An 18,423-nucleotide genomic window follows, 5' to 3' on the forward strand; every position below is an offset into this window, starting at 1 on the left:
AGCTTTTTTGTTTTATAGCGACGGAGCATGACGCCATTTTGCGTATATTTGAGATCATATTTGACCCGGCCCGCCACAACACTTTAAGTTTCTTATGCGGCCCGCGGTTAAAAATAATTGCCCATCCCTGCTCTATCACATGTTTTTTTCGGTTACATGTAACTTAGCAAACATTGTAAATGAGTCTACATGATAGGGTGGCTAGTGTTTGTGATATTTAACTTTTTAGTTTTGGAATAGGCAGATACTGCACTTGTTGACAATCAACACTATAAAAGTTAGAAGTACCTAACAGATCCGCCTGGCAAGATATTCGTGTTTTTTCTGGTGAGACATAGTAAGGTTCATCATATCCACTTGAGGGAAACATCAATCACACCAAGATATATTACACCTGGACATTAAGCCTCATATTAATCCATTCAGCCAAACCATGGTTTTATTGTTTACCATTGCTTTATTGCTTATCAGCAGTGAGAATAAACACAAATGTAATATGAAATATGATCTACACATGGACACACTTTATATGTAGATCTGTATCACAGCTTAAGTCTAAGCAAAACAGGGAACGACTGAGACCATAAACATTCGTTGCTAAGGCATTATGCGAAAATGCTTTCAGCTTAACCAGGTAAACGATAAAAATCGCGAGGTAAACTTAGTTGATGATGTCGTATTCATTGGTGATTTATTTTACATTTAGGGGCTTTAAAAAATAGATAAAATCAGTTAGAACATGTTGAACTTATCTAGATCTCTTTCCTTAAACAGTGAAATGCAATAAGTATAGTGCTTAGAGCACAAAGCAACAACATATGAAGTCGGCACAGAACACATACCTATATAATTGCTTTAGTACCTTAATCTATTTATAAGTAAAATTGACGAATATGAAGAAATATACCGTAAAAGCACTATCGCGTTTGGAACACAAATGCGTAAAAAAGCTTTGCAGGACGACAGGGTTGCCAGTTAAAAAGAGATCCAACTAACACAAAAAGAAAAAAATTTGCCAAAAAAAGGCATAATAAGAGAAAAATTGCCAAGAAAAATTTACAAAAGAGAAAATTTTGAGAAAATTGCCACAAAAAGAAAAATTCTATGTACCAGCATGATCATTTATTGCATTTTTTTATTTATTTCAGGAAAAACATATTGTGATAGATTTGACTTTTTAGGCATTTTTTTAGTTAAGTTGGCTTTTTATATTTTAGCCATCCGGCAACCCTGCAGGACGACCATAAAAACCATACAAAGGATACCGCATGTTTGATTGACTTGCACCTGTGGTTCTGTCAGCACGGCTGTCCATCCACAGTTTCGGCCACAGTTTGACCGCACACTGGACACTTGGGCACCATAGGCTTGCAGTCCAAGCAGCAGGCCAAATGCTTGCAGGGAAGCAGTACAACGGTAGCCTTACGAAACAGGCATATCTTGCAGATTCCTCTGTAACGCAATTCCTGCAGTTCCCGTTCGTCCGTCTCGCGGCCTCGAGTGGCTTGGGGCTGTTTGGCCGTTGTTACGTCATTGTCAGCTGTTATGACGTCAAGGATTGGGGAAGCGGGTGACGGGGTGGGGGCGTTTGACTCTTGAGCGTCGAGCACCGCGTCCAGGAAAGTCTCAAGAGAATCGAAATGCGACCCGTGAACTTGGAGTTGCCTGTAACACGTGTGCATAGGGTTGAAATTTTGGCAAAACTATCAGGTAAATTAAAAGTCTGTTAACTTCCAGTAAAGTGTTTTGAAACCCATGGATAAAATGCAAATCGAACTATTATAATATATTTGTTGTTAAAAATATCGAAAGACTATTTTGAAATGTTCTTATTAAAAATCGGTTGTAGTTGGAGAAACGGCTTCTGTATACAATTCCGCACGATATTTTTGCTGGTGCCTAATTGGTTAGAAAAAGGTTTTTAGGCATGACCCGAATGGTTCAATGCTAATAAAAAAGGGTTATTTGGGTTTAAGAAAAAGCGATACAGTTATCGTCAAATTTATCGTCAAACTGAGGCCATTTAAATAATTTTCGTAGCTATTAGTAATCTGCCGTAAATTTGTATTTATAAGTGATAGCAATTGAAGTGCCTATACTTATAAGATGTATACTGGTAGTGGTTTAGCGCAAAGTAAGATGTTACTATCAATATTTTAGTACCACTAGGATTGAGGACAATATTTAAAATTGAACAATTGATTTTAAGATTTCAGAATAGATTTGAAAATTTGTAATTAACCGTTTCTATCTCTTGCTTCGGTGGCTTTTGCCCCCTGTATTTTACTGTTCTAATTAGTTCGCAGATTTTTGCTATAGGTTTTGCCTTAGCCGTAACATGCCAAATAACATTTCTCATTCTTTAGGCATTCGTCAGGTGCCGTAAAGAAAAAAGAAATACAAAGGTAACAGTTAAAAGTATACCTGGCGACCGCGGCCTGAATGTCTCTTTCGTCGAAGCCCAAACGAACAATCTGTGATTCAAGTTCTCGCCCTCGCTTTCTGTTTTCCTCGCGCTCGCAAACTTCTTCCCAGCTGAAAAACAGACAGATTTATTATTGTTAGTGTTGTAATAACTTAACTGAAATGATTTACACTAAGTCCTTGACTTAAGTATTTTAAACAAATGGCTTGGGTGAAATAAAGTGTTTTCATCAAGCCTTTATTGATAAAAAAAACTTTATCCAAACTTTTGCACGGAAAACACTTTGCCTGCAGTATGTTCGTTTTTCGTATATGTTTTACTTGGGGTATTGCTGAAAATCGGACTGAAACGTGTAGTTTTATGACAAGGAATTGATTTGTAATTAACTTGCTCTAGTTATGACTTGACTTAAACTTAACTTAGACTTAAGTTATTTTACAAATGACTCGACTTGGACTTAAGTCATTTAAAATGACTTGTTTAGGGTTAGCATGTGTATTTGTTATTTAACGTGCTTGTGTTGTGTGTGGACTTAAAAGTCTGTTTCAAATCGTTCTGGCTATTTCCTTCGTCTGTGCATCCTGTTTGTTAACTGACTGTAAATCACCAACACATTCGCTTTTCCTGCGATGTCAGTTTGTTCTAATTGTACACACTTTACTTGCGAGAAGTGTTTCTCTGCGCTGTGAGTTTTCTCTGCGCTGTGAGCTAAATTTCGAATTTACGATAAATCTACAAGCGACCTGACAGTATGCACTTTGGAATGTAAGGCAGGTTGTTTAGATCGATTTAAACCAGTCCAGATTGTACGGTGGTCATATCTCTCTGTTAAAATATGTAGGTGTAAGCAGGGGCACCCGCAGAAAATTTTCCAGGGGGGGCAATCAGGGGCGTAACCAGAAAATCAAAAAGGGGGTCCTAAATTTTCTACTTAGGGAATTCCCCTATTTTTCGTCTGACGATTATGAATAATAACGTCATTAAACAGTGACAGCATGACGTCATAGAATGGTGATTGCAAGACGTAATAACAAAACTAATCAGAAACAGCCAAATACGTCCAGCAAAAGCGTCCACGTGCGTCGTCCACAATCCTGTCAGGCGCCAGCTGCGAAATGGTGTGCAATCGTTAACATTAAGCAAAAAAACAAACCAAGACCGTGAATTATTCTTGATTAATTGTGGTAGCATCACACATATTTCGACTATCAGCAGCGCACTTTTCAAGTTCCATGAACCAAACGAACGAGCGCTAAATTACAAGCACGTCTTTCACCACCTGCAATACTAAAACAAAGATCGTTTTTTGTTTCGGGTGTTATTATGCCACGATTAGCGTAACATCTGCGCCGAGCTGTGTGCAAAGTCAGCTAAATTACAAGCTGCGGTTGAGGGGAAATAAGTTGTGTCCATTGCACACTTATCACGTGGTCTTAGAGTGCGGTATGCTAAAAGAGCATAATTCTGCGTTAAACGTCATTACTTAAAAATGGAGACTTTGAAACGCGCACGACAGTCACTATTATACCTCGTTTTAAGAATCTGCTTCAGTTAAATGTCGATATTACACCACAACGGATATTATCGCAGAGACCGAACAGCGAGGAACATTGCGTATAACTCGACGTTTTTTAGCGACAAAAAGGGAAGAAGGTTTGACTTAGCTTTGTCAGTTGTCGAATACACACTTGCTAATCAGTCAACCTAAACAAATAACGAAAGAGAAAAACTTCCAGCGTTTACGGTCGACCAGACAAAAGACGAAAAACGGCGTTTTTCGCTCGATTTTGGTTTCGCATCAGATTAAGACGCGTGACCCAATTACTTAAAAAGCACGCCACCTCGAACAGTTTGTTAAACCATAACAAAAACGAACAAAAAACGATAATATTACTTACAAAAAGGGGGTAAGAACTCCCGCCCACCTGGATACGCCAATGGGGACAATGGATAATATTTTTAACCTTCATAAGTAATACATATTACACTTAGAAATAATACTAATAATCGCTTTTTGAAATTCCAGGGGGGGGCAAGTGCCCCTGCCCCCCCTTGCCCCCCGTGCGGGCGCCCATGGGTGTAAGATAAAAATGTCGCTAAAATAGTAGGTTGCGTCTTAGTTTTATGCAAAAGGTCTATGCTTTGCCTAACAAACCCTCAATCGTATGTATGAAATTTATTTAATTTTATTAAAACGGTATGCTCTTCTGGCGTGTAGTTGAGTTTCAAAGGGCTGTAACTAAACCTTCTTTGCCTAAAATCGTTTTCTCGTGTTTACCGTTTCCTCCAATGCATCCAGATTCCTAAATCAGCATGGAAATTATCTAATCACAGACACAGTCGTTTTTGCGCTTGTGTGAAGCTGTATAAATACATAACTAACCCCACATCTAGCATTCATTAGATGGCAAAAGCAAAGTTGTATGCTCCAGACACAATTTAGTTGATTTAGTTTCTTTATAAAAAGCTTTGTGCACAGATCGTATAATTCCAACAATACGGTGACCATTTGGTCGTTACATTGACAGAAGTTCAGAAATTTGGCTCATGCAATTTTGGTTTGTTTATCTGAAATATATGGTCTACGACAAACTAACCAGATGGATTCGTCTGAAATAGTGCTTACTGACATTAAAAATCTGGAAATTCGACGTTGCGTTGTTGATGCTGCGAAAATTTTGAAGCTATTCAAAGGAAAAAAGCAGCAACAAAAGAAGTCATGGTTGAGTGCACGGCATTGTCAGCAGCTGTCTTTTCTCACGCTTACCTTGCTCTCCTACTAGCCAGCCGGCAGCGCTAGCCTTTATACATTTCAGCACACCATGTCGAAACCTTGTTTGTCGCCTTCGGTGAACTGAGGTTAGACTTGACCGTGCTCAGTTATCACTTGTAGTCGGTTTGACGGAAAGTTGGTAACAGGTTAGCAACACACCAGAAATGCTCGCCTCGTGAGATTTCAATAGCGAAAATTGATTTCAGCTGTTGTGCGTTTTTACACTATGGTTTACATTGTCCGAAAATGTTAACAAACTGTAATGTGCCAACCGGATATTCTAACTCTGGTACTATAAATGACAAAGCATAAAAAACTTTAAAAGTTTCGCATGAAAATAACTCTTTCAAAGCTCATATTATTTAGAGCAGGGATGTCCAACATTTTATTATAGTGGGCCGCATTGACACTTGAAAAAATTTGGCCGCACAAAAATTTCAGACGGGCCGCAGGTTGGACATCCCTGATTTAGAGCGTGCTAGCAGTCTACTTGGCCATAGAGACAGACCGAGATCATTAAACATTGCAAAACATCTGAATTGGCTAATCAGGCTGAAAAGGAAAACGCACATTCTCAGCAGTTTCAAGACTGCCATGGAGTTCACGCAGATTGGACAAGAACTCGTAAATTGAACTTTAGATACCTCGTCAAACATTTACCAGACAGGCAGTGCCGGATTACCCATTAGGCTACTAAGGCTATATTTGCCTTAGGCCCTGGAAAAATTCGCGCCTTAATTTTTAAGGCTAAATTTTTGTATGGCTGATAGTGATCCAGACTTAGTACCAGTGCAGTACAGTTTTTGCTAAAAAACGAATGACTGAGTTGCGTCAATATGTGGCTTGTGTGTGAGTAGGTAAATAAATCGTTTCATTTATTCTGCCAAATTAGGCCATTCTCTAGTAAACAGCCTTAGGCCTTCAGCTCCATTATTCCAGCCGCGCATAGAAGGCATCTCGCTTTGCAACGTTGTGGTTCTAAACCAGTTGAGCAAATTTACTGCACGGCGCACAGCCTCCGGTCTATTGCATATGTTGAAGCTGGTAAAGCTCAAAAGTCAATAGACGTCGGGTCTAGTTCAGATCAGTTGTACCAGAAGCAGCGCTGTATCGTACTTCACCAGTTGTTAACAGTCAGTGGCAACCACTTGACTAAATGGGCTACATTATGGTTTGCGACGCGTTCGTTATTATATTGGAGCGTCACAAAATTTTTCTTAAACAAATGTGCGAAAATTCACTACTCATTGTAATTTGACCAGTTTATCACTTTGGACTTCGGAAAGATTGCGGAAAGAGTTTGTGAATTGTTTGGTATGAAAGCCCATAGAGAAGTAGGAATCATTTTTGATGTCTCCTTATTCATTTTAAACATAGTGAGAAGGCACTTTGCTAAACATAGGATAGCAACCATATACTTAGAAGCAGTGCTTTTTCAAGAGATATTTGAAACGTTTAAAATGCTACCAACTACTGGGCTTGATATTCTTACTACGTCTTACTCCAACCTTTAACCATTATGCTTCGAAGCTAGATGTAAATTACTGACATAACGCCAGTTTCTTCAATTGAGTCATTTTTGAAAATATTTCCAATAAACTGTGTAAAATGTAGGGAATATTTCGTACTTGTCGTAAAAGAACGATGTCGAAGTGCAAGGCTTGCATTACACATAAGGCAAAATCAGAAATTTAAGTTTTAAACAACTCCGAAAGCCATCCCAGATATGTGTGTGTATTTATTTTACGCTTGGGCATTATAAGCAGCAAGTAAAAGTGGCACAGTTGTTGTGAACCACTGATCTATTAGCATTTTATTTTACTTCAATGAAAGATACAAACACATATGTGTATTGTGTGTGTTCAACGACTGTGATCTAGCCCTTCTGAAGCTCATTTTTGACCAAACATTACGGCTTACATATCATTAGCACACCGAACAACATTCTATACGAATTATTTTTGGTATAATAAATAACAAAAAAGGAATAACAAGCCAAGATATCACTGGACTATATTACCCATACAGAAATCTTAAGATAATGGCTGGAGGTTGTAGTTAGATGTAAAAGGTATTCCAAAGCCCATAAAGAAGTAGATCGAATTTTGATTGTTTCTAATATATCATTACTGTCAATGAAAGATACCCACACACATGTGTGTTAACAACTGTGATCTATCCTTTTCTTTGGCCAACGATAACGGCTTACGTATCATTTAGTATACCGAAAATTTGCGGTGCATTATCTCTTACTTTGTTTACGATTTTTAAGGTTACTAAAAAAAACAAACGGTGACAAACATGTCTGCACTTCCGGAAACGACCGAGGAGCGATTCCGCCGCGTTCACTATACAGAAGTGAACAACGCCAAGGAGGCCGTCTCGCTGTACGAAAGCTGGGCGGAAAAGTACGAGCACGACGTGACCACCATGAAGTACGCGGCGCCTTTCTACGCCGTCCAGGCACTCTGTGACGTCATAAAGTCGGACCCGGCGCTGGAGCGCTCCACGTGCTCGGTAATCGACTTCGCGGCCGGCACCGGCCTTTCGGGCCAGGAGCTGCGGCGTGCCGGTTTCACGGGAACAGTTGACGCACAGGACGGCAGTGAGCATATGTTACGCCAAGCTAAGGGCGACCTTTACCGCCGTAAGTTCTGCTGTCTGCTAGAAAAGGGCGCGCAAATGCCGGGCGAGCTGGCGACCGGCTGCTACGACGTGGCCATCATGTGCGGCGGCCTGAGTCCAAGCCAGGTCCTAGCCGACTGCCTGTACCTGATGCTGGACGCTGTCAGGGTTGGCGGGTACGTGGTCTTCACGGTGAGGAGCAACCCGGCCATGCTTGCCTTTGTCGAAACCGTCGACACCGAGGTTAAGCGGTGGATTGATGCCGGGCTCGCTACTGTCATCTCGCGGCAGGAGCACGACGGCTTTGAGCTCGCGGACGTCGACACCGGCTCCAAACACTTCCCCGGGCTGGTCTGCGTCTTTCGCAAGTGCTGAGATGTTTTTGTTTTCGTCCGCTTTAATCTTCGATTCAATCCGGTGTGTTTGTGCGGCGCGTGTTTAAATATATTCTGTCTTCTCTAAATTGGTACTAGAGTAAATTATTTTTGAGCAATTCACCATACGTTTTTACTTCTCTCTTTCAATTCTCTCTCGTGCGACATCTTTTCTTTAATCGGCTGTGTAACAGTGTTTATTAACTGTTTGTTTTTCGTGGACCATCATGTCTATAAAGACAACTATGTGCAGATAATCAATAAGAAGGCGTGTTCTCAAACCTGGATTCCAAATGTGAAAAGCTAAATTGTCTTGAAATTGTCATAAAAATACTAAACTATCTTGAAATTTGTCTTGAAATTGTCAAATCTCCTTTCACTAGGGACTTTTTTTGTCTTGAGCCAAAATTATAAAGCAGAATTCTCCCAAATTTCAAAACGCAATATTGATGTTTCAACGATGGGATTTGAATAAACTTTACCTCGCCACTACTATAAAAGAATTGTCATTTTATACTCCTTCAATATTTTGCGATTGATGTTAAATATCCCTCAACTAAACCCACCCAAACCCCAATAAACGATATTGGAAGAAATGTGCTTGGCTTAAATTTTTTAGTTTTAATTTTTTAATTTTACTATATTCCTGATTGTTTTTATAAACATATTTAAATAGAGTCCATTTCTGTTTGTTTAATGCATTTTTGTTTGAATAAAATAAAATTTATAATACATTTATGTTTGTTTTTTCGCAATAATAAATTCATTACAACTATAAGCGGAGTTTGTGTAAGTTTCTAATACGACGAAGCATTGCTTTTATCAACGTGAATTCTGGCTGATTTAGTGGTATTTATTTTTTTCTTATTTAAAACAATGAGCGCCGTTGGCCAATAAATGTTCAGTAGTAGTTCCAGGTTGGTTCGATTTTCTCAGCGGCTTGGCAAAAACTATTTAGTTATAGAGGCAAGATCAAAATAAAAGATGAAGGTAATTGTAAACCATATAACAGTTAAGAGTCTAAAAAAATAAAATAATGGTAATTCAATCAATAAAAAAAAATTGCTTCCAGTCGACTTGTAACGAATTTAATGGATTTTCACACACTTGATTATAAAACAGTTGGGTTTTATTGTCGCCCCGGCTTTCATCTTCACAAATTTAATCCGATTTTTGTTAACACAGAAGACATTGGTTATTAGATGAGGGGCAGTTGACGTTAAAAAAGTACTAAACCTACTTGTGGCCGCAGACATCCTGGCCGATTGCACGGGGTGGAAGTAATGGCGTCGAACTCGTGGTGTTGTGGAACTGGTGATTCGTAAGAAACGACTGGCTTGCCCTGCGATACAAACAAAGTCTTACTTAATAGTGGCAAATCTCTTGTAAAATGGTGTATTGCTTCTTGGAAATTCTGTTTGATCAGTAGCAAATAGCCTTCCAAGCTTGTTGGACCTAAAAGCACATTATCCATTAATTATATCACCAAAATTATTCGCCTAATGCCTTGCCGTATATTAAGCGACTGTCAAGTTATAATATTGTTGTTTTGTAGAAAGTGCGCTGAGAATATTATAGAGTTACGCAGGCTAAAACAGTTTAAGAATCACTGATCAGTGAGCCATAGTACCCTAAACTATCCTTTTCAGTGTTGTATTGACTAAAATGTGCTCTAGTCAATCATTTTCATTTGAACTTTGACTTACGTTTTGGTCAAAATGAAAACTTGACTTTGACTTGACTAACGCGAAACGCGCTTAAACAACATTATGTATAAAGTGCAATTCTTGCATAAAGAACACTCCAGCAAGTAGTCTAAAACTTTATTTACATACTCTTATAATCCTGCTGATTACAGTTATATATAGACTTTAATTTATATATTTTTTTCGTTCTCAGTTCTCTGGGCGCAAGGGCGACCAGTCATATTGTTCAGCCCACGTTTTTAGCGTAAAAATGACTGTCCACTAAAACCATATACAATACCACCCAAATGAATTAATAAAAAACGACCAGCTTTTCGTATCACTTTTATGATTAAAATACGTTATAAATTTTGGCAGGGAATTTAAATATTACGCTGCGATTAAGAAAGTTGGCGATGAAAAATCGTTATTGAAAAAATATGAATAATAATATTCAGCGATATTAACCATTAACTGTTGAGCCAACAAGCCGAATGAATTTAAACATGATTTACGGCTCATTTTAAAGATGGTTCCACCTGGATTATATCGTTGAAATTTGAACTTGTTGGTTCAACAGTTAACGGTTAATATCGCTGAATATTATTACTACAACCGATGAGACGTATCGGACAGCTGACTTCAAGGCGGAGTGGGACTCGGGACTCTAGTAAGACCGCACGTAAAACTACCCGAGTCCCGAGTCCGACATGCGCATGCGCAGTACCAATATTAAAAACTGATAAGGCCGCCAACTGGAAATTGTAAAGGTGTAATGGCATATTTTGGAATAGTTTTCAACCATGTAGTTACGTAAATTGGCGGAATACAGGGTGTCGAGTCGGAGCCAAGTCTGGGGCTCGACTAAGCCCTACATTTAGCCAGGGTCGGACTCGCGTTATTTTTAACCGTCTCTGTTCACGGTATTTTTGACCCTGTGCTGCGCCGACCATGGTGGGATCGATGCAGCTTCATTTTGCAACGGTTTGTCTGTTTGTGGTTATACTTATGCGCGACAAATAAAACTTTTCCAATCTAGAGAACAACTTGCAGTCTTGCAATTTAGACACTTGGTGTCGATTTGTGCATAGCGTGTAATGGCTATGACACTACTAAATAAAAATTTTGCCAATGAAATTGAAGTGAAACGTTATTGTGTTCATTTGGTGGATGCTATGCTACAATAGTCTACCATTAACAATCTTTGAAAACATTCCAATTTGTAAATTCAAATTTTACTAAGGGCATTATGCTATTGGTCTGGTCTATGATTTGTTTCATAATAACAGTAACCACTGTGGAAAAAATGCTATAAATGCACCATGCTAGAAAAAAGGGTAAAACTTAAGTGTATGAATCATGAAAGGAAAAATTATGTTTTAAGCTAAGCTATATTTAAATAGTTTTCAACTGTGTTTCCCTATTTAAAATTGTTAAATTACCCCAATGCGTGGTGATTTACTGTACTAATACACAGCAATAAAGTCAAGGTGGAGGAAACTTGGACTTACCCGCTATCCTCGTAGGAAAGCTGTCGCATCCGGAGTGGAAAATCCCCGGAATTTTCCACCGCGTTTGTCGCGGCCACGACGGAGGGGGGTACTTGCTGAGAAGAAACGTAGCCCCGCTGCTGGGTCTTGTTTCTGTTGGGTTCCTTGTCCATCCCTCTCATTAGCAGTTGGCCGGCTGGTATTTTGATGGGCCCTGGCGGCGGCGGCGGCGGCGGATTGTTGGAGTCTGTAGCAGTATGGCGGTTTGGCAACGGGTTGCCACCTAAGCGTGTTTATACAAATTTAGTTAAAGTATAGGCCTATCATATTTTATTCACCCCTTAATAAAACATTTTAAGTGCAATGCCAATTACTTTTTAATCTTACCGAAGTGCCATCTTTTTGCCTATCATAGCTTTAGGCTTGAATAGCAAACTTAACAGAAACAATGCACAAAAATATGGTAAATTTATTTTATGTGTACGCTTAAACATAATTTGAGTATTTTCAAAAAAACTAAAGCTTGGTGCTTTGTTAGCAAATTGCCAGATCCTAGTAAATAGCATTTGTTTGTTTAAGGTTTGGTTAACCACCAACAAAGTTTAGGAGGGCGCAAATATTCCACTTAGGCACTAAATGCTAATTATCTGCAGTTGTTCCAGAGCTAGGCTTTTTTTACCACCTATGAATCAAAATTTATTGGATACCAAATACTACGTTTTGTAAAATAGCGGTAATCATCTCAAAATATGAGGCCATGTGTTATCCCAAGTTAAAGGGTTTGTTGTTTTACGGAATGCGGTGGTGTGAGAATGACTGGCTTATATCAGGCTGCCAGTTTTGCTATACAGCGACTTAATATATTTAGTGTTAGGCCACTCCGTGTTTAAAGTTGGCGACTTTCTACTTCTTTAAGCATAATCGGCTTTTAATCGCATACCTAAATTAGCTATTGAGCGGGCGGCAAGAACAATTTGCAGTATTGTGATCCCTAACGTAGTGTTCATAATTATTTTAAGCTGAAACTATACTTTCTTTAACCAATGTTTGTAAGTTTATAAACATTTTGTACGGCCTTATTACTTTTTTAAAAAAAGCGAATACAAGAGTGAACAAGTTAAGTTCAAAATACTTTTGTCATGGAACATGGCGTCAGGCTGTCGTCTTTGTGTCCGGTTGAGGCTGGTTAAGCAAGTAAGAAAAGAGCTGCTGAATTGGATTTAAAGTGATATGTTTACCCAGGGTCAATATTGACATTTCACAACACTGCTTTGAAATCGTGTCGGTATACACTGAAATAACATTTTAATCTCAGGAATTCTATTGAACTGAAAACGGACTCGTTGGGAAAGCATAAATGTCAAATAGTTCGAACGTTTATTGAGAAAAGCATTCGAAAATGTGCGCTTTACCCTTGACTCCTCATCAAAAATCGCTAATAATTACTCCGCCACCGGTATTGCTGTCTGATGCCTCTACTAGAGTACGAGACCACATAGCACTGCTCTAAACTGGTATTTTTCACGTTTGTATCTAAGATCACCGATCGATACGTTTTGGTCTTATATCGATTTGTTTGATTGTTACAAGTTAACCAACAACTACTGCGAAACCTTCACTTTTTCCCTGCCAATTTTGACGGCTCTCACGCTTTTGCGCTTTTTCTGACAAATGACTGCAAAGCATCAGTCAACACTAAGCCGAGTGAATTTATACTTGCTTTACCGAAATTAAAGCAATAGAAAATGTGACCCGTCAACATGATTCATATTGTGCAATCTAACTCATTAAACCTACGGTTTAGTCATTTCCAGAAACGACTAGTGTGTTAATGTTGAGTCAGTTTCCGTGTTTTATTTAGAAGTGAAAATCTCCCTGGCGAGATGTAAATTAGTGCTTACGTCTTTGGTTCTGAAATTTGTGTAACCTGGTAGGTCTGTTGCTTCCATTGAAGAACAATACAATTTATATATGTATTGATAATTAACAGAACAACACGATACAAGTATTATTCACGCATTTATACTGATGACTAAATACGAACTGCTTACTGTACACAATCTAATAAAAAAATAGTCTTATAAAACTCAATTACCAAAAGGTTATTATATTTATCAGTCAATTATTCTAAAACATTTGATGTGGACACTTTTAAACCTCCTTACTGTCTGTCAGCGTCCCGATATCCGATATATCGAATCGTGGCCGATACCCGATGTTAAGTATATAGTTGTATTAAAACAGGGTTTGTTATCGGTACCGATCCAAAACACTAGTTATTCGTGTTTTCAGCAAAGTTTTGCGATTTAAAGCTACCTTTTCTTTAGCTAAAAGGAATTTAAAAAAAAGTTAAATAACAGACAAACTTGTGTTTTCAACGTTAAAGTAATTTTAGCTTAGATACGTCAAAACATGACATATCAGTGCCATTATTTAACATCGGATCGAGCTACCGTTCTAAATATAGGGTTTCAAATTTTTAAATATTATGCAATGTATATGACAGCACTATAGTCCGCTGACCCCTGTTATAGATCCATTGATTTAAATCTTCATAACCGCCGTAAACGTACATGGTTGAGTGATGCAAATACGACATACAATTGTAACCATTAACGACTAAGTACATCTACAATGCTCACCGTGATGCAAAGGAACGTTCCTGATGTCCGTAAACGTGACGAACTCACAGTCGTTCCCGTGCCATCCTATGTGCTTCGGGTCGTCGTGCAACTCCCAGTTTTCAACCGTCGCACCGCAACTGAACATGAAATAGGAATTGCTGATTTCTTGGGACATTTTGGGATTTGCGCTCTATACAGATATACAGCTCTCCTATAAGAATTTTCACTTGGGAGAAGGCTATACAATGAAATGTAGACGGCTGGAGCAATGTTAAGGTGAACTTCTATCACTTTTCATATTGAACAGTGCTAGACCAGTTTTTACTAATGCGGCAGACTTACAAGCAGGGTTGCGGAATATGACTCGAAACTCGGCGCTCGTCAAAGTCGGTTTGTTTTGCTGGAGTCGGACTCGAGACTCGGGAGTCCAGTAAGACTACGTAAGGCCACCTGATTCCCGATTGCGAAATGCGCATTACGCCATTTAAAAATAAATAAGTCCGCAAACTATAAATTGTAAAAGTGAAACAGAAACAGAGGAATATTTTCCACCCACATATTGTAGGTGGATAAAATAAATGACACACCTATGAGTGGATTGCTGAATAATTACTTTATATTAGTTACGCAACTAGGTTAAATACAAGATGTAGAGTCAGAGACGGACTCAACGAAATCGCAAATTTGACCGGAGTCGAACTCTTTTTTATTCGGAGTCGGGTATTTTAATTTAAACCCCAGCCTTGCTTACAAGGTTAAAAAAGAATTCGGTTGCACACAAATAAACGAATAGTTATATGTTTTCAACTGCGAATTCCTTAAAAAATAATTAAATATTCATAATATTACAGTTGAATTGGACGAATTGAAATATATTGTTCTGAATCTTCCATATTTGTAGTTTTACGAGCTTCTTAAAACGTAACAGGCCCCTTGACTATACATTCCCCCGGGGTGGTCTCACAGCACACAGGGTCTATTATTACTAATACTACTTTTGGTTATCTTCACTTATGCTATGTTTTGTATTCCGTATGCCATTGCTATTTTTTATTAACACTTATGCAATTTTGAATTGCTAATTTGTTAGTTTTAGTATGCAAGATTAATAACATGGCGAAAAAGCTGGTTTTTAAACTAGCACTAAGTTAGTTTAAGTAACCATATTTTGTAAATAATGCCAATAATGAAGTAAATGGTTATATTAGTTTATAGAATCGATTGGCCTGAAAACAGCAGTATTTTTTTCATCTTAGGGAGCAATGTATTTGTTGAAGGTGAGCTAATGTAACACTATTAAAGGCGTGAGGCTGCAATATGGCATGTTTACCAGATAACCCACACCCGTATCGCCAACTTCGGTGTTGGCCTACCTGTAAATGATTAAGAAAATCCCCTGGCTCGGCCCTTGGGCAAAACTAAAGGATAGAACGACCAATTGAAAATGTTTTTTCTTAAGTTACTGTGATTAGAAAGTCTTTAGGTCAAAAGCCCTAATTAAATTTTCGTCGCTGTATATTTGCGTTTCTATCGACGCACATAATATTAAATGAAACTTAGCCACATAGCGCAGAGACAATGCAAATCGCATGTAAATCGTCCAGTGATTCGCGAAAAGCCAATCGATTCCTTTGGGTATTCAAACCTATGTACATCAATGACCCTAACACTGACACAATTATACATTAGCATATAGATGCAAACGCGGAAGCAAATCAGTTGATTAAAGCTTAACGTTCTTTGTAGGCTAATATCATATAAAATTGTAAAAGCGCTGACCCGAGGTGTTGGATTATTATGCTAGAGTGAAAGACTTACTTAACTATTTTGTTGGTAAGTAATACGCATTAGTATACATATGACATCCTTAAATCTATATTATTAGAAACAACACGTTTGTTATGTTAATTTATACCTTTACTATTTTTAAGGAAATTGTGAATCCCGTCTAAATTATACTTTTCTATACAACTTTTAATAAGTGAAAAACAAAAAAAGAGTTATGTTTACAATATACTTCAAAATCTCCCTACATCATAAGAGTATAATATAAAAGGTACTAACGCGTTTGAAATGATTCATAATTTGGAATGTATTGTAGCTTGTACCCTTTAATAATACCAACAATGATACTGTCAACGCGGCTGCGCATTCCGCAAATATTTGCGATACCCTTCACTTGTTTTGTCCAGATCGTGTAGCAGGATCGTATAGCGCGATTTGCGTAACCCGATAGCCAAAGTGCCCGTTATAGTCCGTCGTGTTGTGACCGGTGTATACCTGAAGCACTTGACGCGGTCCTTGAATCCCGTATAGAAGAATCCGTGTTGTGCTAACACTGTAGGATTGACTGGGGCTGTTCGGGGAAATCGCTCGTATGTTGCCAGTCGATAGGTTTCCCGCTCAGAGTGACCTTGAAGGAAAAAAATAACTTAAAGTTTCTGGTTTTTCATGACACGTATATATCGCCGTTTCAGTATGCCAATGAATACAGTCAAACACTTGATTTTGATATGCTTTTTCGAAAATCCCCCATCTGGTGTCAGTCGGCCCCATTAAGTCAGTTACGTCACTACTATCGTCTTATGTCAAACACCGCAGGAGTCCAGCTTGTTGCTTAAAGGTTGTACACGGTGGTTTTCCATTTTGGGCTTGTGGGTTGTGGCACAGCAAAAAACGCAAAACAAATTTTGTGGCACACTTTTTATAGAACAAAATTTGTGACTTGACAATTACCCTAATAGGTGGACATCCAAGACGAAAATGTCTTAACACTAACGGTTTGTTATTGGAAAGTGTGCATTCAATTCTCACATGCTTGCATATATGTGTGTTTCACATACAAATATTTGAATTGGTTATTTTCCAAAATAATTTTCTGGGTGCGTAATAAAACAGCCAACGCCAAGTTTCGTAGGCACAATGAAAGAGTGCACACACGAGTTTCTGTGGGTGTATCAAAACAGCCGAGTCAGTTGCCTTTGAGTCACACCAAGATGTTTTGCAAGCATGCTATCAAATCGATTGCTTTAAACCAGAGGTTCTTAATATTTTGTTTACCGCGGACCCCTAAAATTTGTTTTGGCTTCGCGTGGACCACCATAGGCAAAAATCGTCAAAAGATGACGTCATAAATTGACGTCACATTACAAATAAACTTCATAAATCTGTTGATTTTGGTCTAAAAACTGTGAAAGTGAAATGAAGTTTTAATACAGTCAGTGCAAAACCGTTTGGTTTTTAATTAAACTGTTTTCTTTGAAAAAATGATTACTTTTTAAAATTGTACTAATATTTCAATTTGGCCCTCATGGACCCCCTAAAACTAATTCACGGACCCCCAAGGGGTAAAAACATCCAGCCTAGTCAAAATGGTTTTAAGGGCACAAAAGAGAACCAATTTACCAGTTAAAACAAAACTACAAACTGGGTGATTGCCTTACTTTAATACTAAGGACCACAATAAAACGCTCATGGCACCAATGCCGTTTACATTATACAGTTTATGCACACAAATCAAAACAATCAAGGAGTTTCTGTGGATTAGACATATCAAAACAGTTGAAACTGTACACTAGTTTCGGGTGTAGGCGTATCAAAACTGTCGTATCGCTAGCTTCTGTAAGTTTAGCCTAGCATTCAAAACATGATGTTTGTACGCCGAACATATCGCTCTTCTTTAGGCCGACTTAAATTATTTATTGGTTGCATCTTGGGTTTCAACGCTTTAAATCATCTATCCAATCAAAAATGCTTACAAAAGTGCAAAATGTAACCTTAGATATTCCAGTACGAAGCAGAAATACAAACTGGGCAACCTCCTTACTGTAAGTACGGCTACACAAAACGTTCATTGCATAAACGACGTTTACATAAAACAGAACTGCATTGGAAGGCAGCCGATCAATTATTCATCAGTGCAACTTTTGGAAAGCCATGTAGCCGCAAAACAGTGCGTTTGGACTATTATCAAGCTATTATTAAAGCTCATGCTATTAAATTTTAAAGTTGAATCATACCAGATACGATGTACGTGCTGTCTTGTCCCGGCGGATCCCGAGGAAACTTTATAATTCTTCCGTCAGATTGAGTTTGGCGAGACATTCCCAATTCTGATATGCTGCTGTGGCTGGCCGTTTCAACTATGCTGCTGCTGCGCTGCTGTAAGGCCAGGAATTCTGTTGCTGATCATACACACTACACAGCCTCTCTCTCTCACTCGATTTCTTCCTTTCTTTCTCTTTCTTTCTCCCTTCCTCTTTTTCTTACTCTCTCTCTCTCTCGGGTTGAGAAAAACACTTGGGGAATACCCTAACGGTGCCGCCTAATAAACGCACTTAGCCTACGTCTCTGGTTATTTCATGCGATCAACACCCGCTATAAAACCTGCTCGTAAGCTGTAAACATTGTGTGCCGACAAAATGTTT

At 38.5% G+C, this 18,423-nt stretch overlaps 2 protein-coding genes across 2 annotated transcripts; one reads left to right on the plus strand and one right to left on the minus strand.

Annotated features, from left to right (window-relative positions):
• Window positions 1-537: 537 nt before the first annotated feature.
• On the minus strand, window positions 538-18,138 carry LOC146158942 (baculoviral IAP repeat-containing protein 8-like). The gene is made up of 7 exons (XM_083383946.1): window positions 18,016-18,138; window positions 16,277-16,409; window positions 14,015-14,133; window positions 11,394-11,655; window positions 9,438-9,539; window positions 2,425-2,535; window positions 538-1,665 (listed from the first exon to the last, which is right to left on the minus strand). The coding sequence occupies exons 1-7, from the start codon at window positions 18,098-18,100 to the stop codon at window positions 1,299-1,301; spliced, it is 1,179 nt and encodes a 392-aa protein (XP_083240072.1). The 5' UTR covers window positions 18,101-18,138; the 3' UTR covers window positions 538-1,298.
• LOC146158943 (methyltransferase-like protein 27) lies at window positions 7,473-8,915 on the plus strand. Its single transcript, XM_083383947.1, has one exon. It carries the CDS (start codon window positions 7,500-7,502, stop codon window positions 8,196-8,198), a length of 699 nt encoding a protein of 232 aa, XP_083240073.1. The 5' UTR covers window positions 7,473-7,499; the 3' UTR covers window positions 8,199-8,915.
• Window positions 18,139-18,423: the final 285 nt, after the last annotated feature.

This window comes from Ascidiella aspersa, chromosome 3 (assembly GCF_963924565.1).
Source record: "Ascidiella aspersa chromosome 3, kaAscAspe10.2, whole genome shotgun sequence".
Classification (NCBI taxonomy): domain Eukaryota; kingdom Metazoa; phylum Chordata; class Ascidiacea; order Phlebobranchia; family Ascidiidae; genus Ascidiella; species Ascidiella aspersa.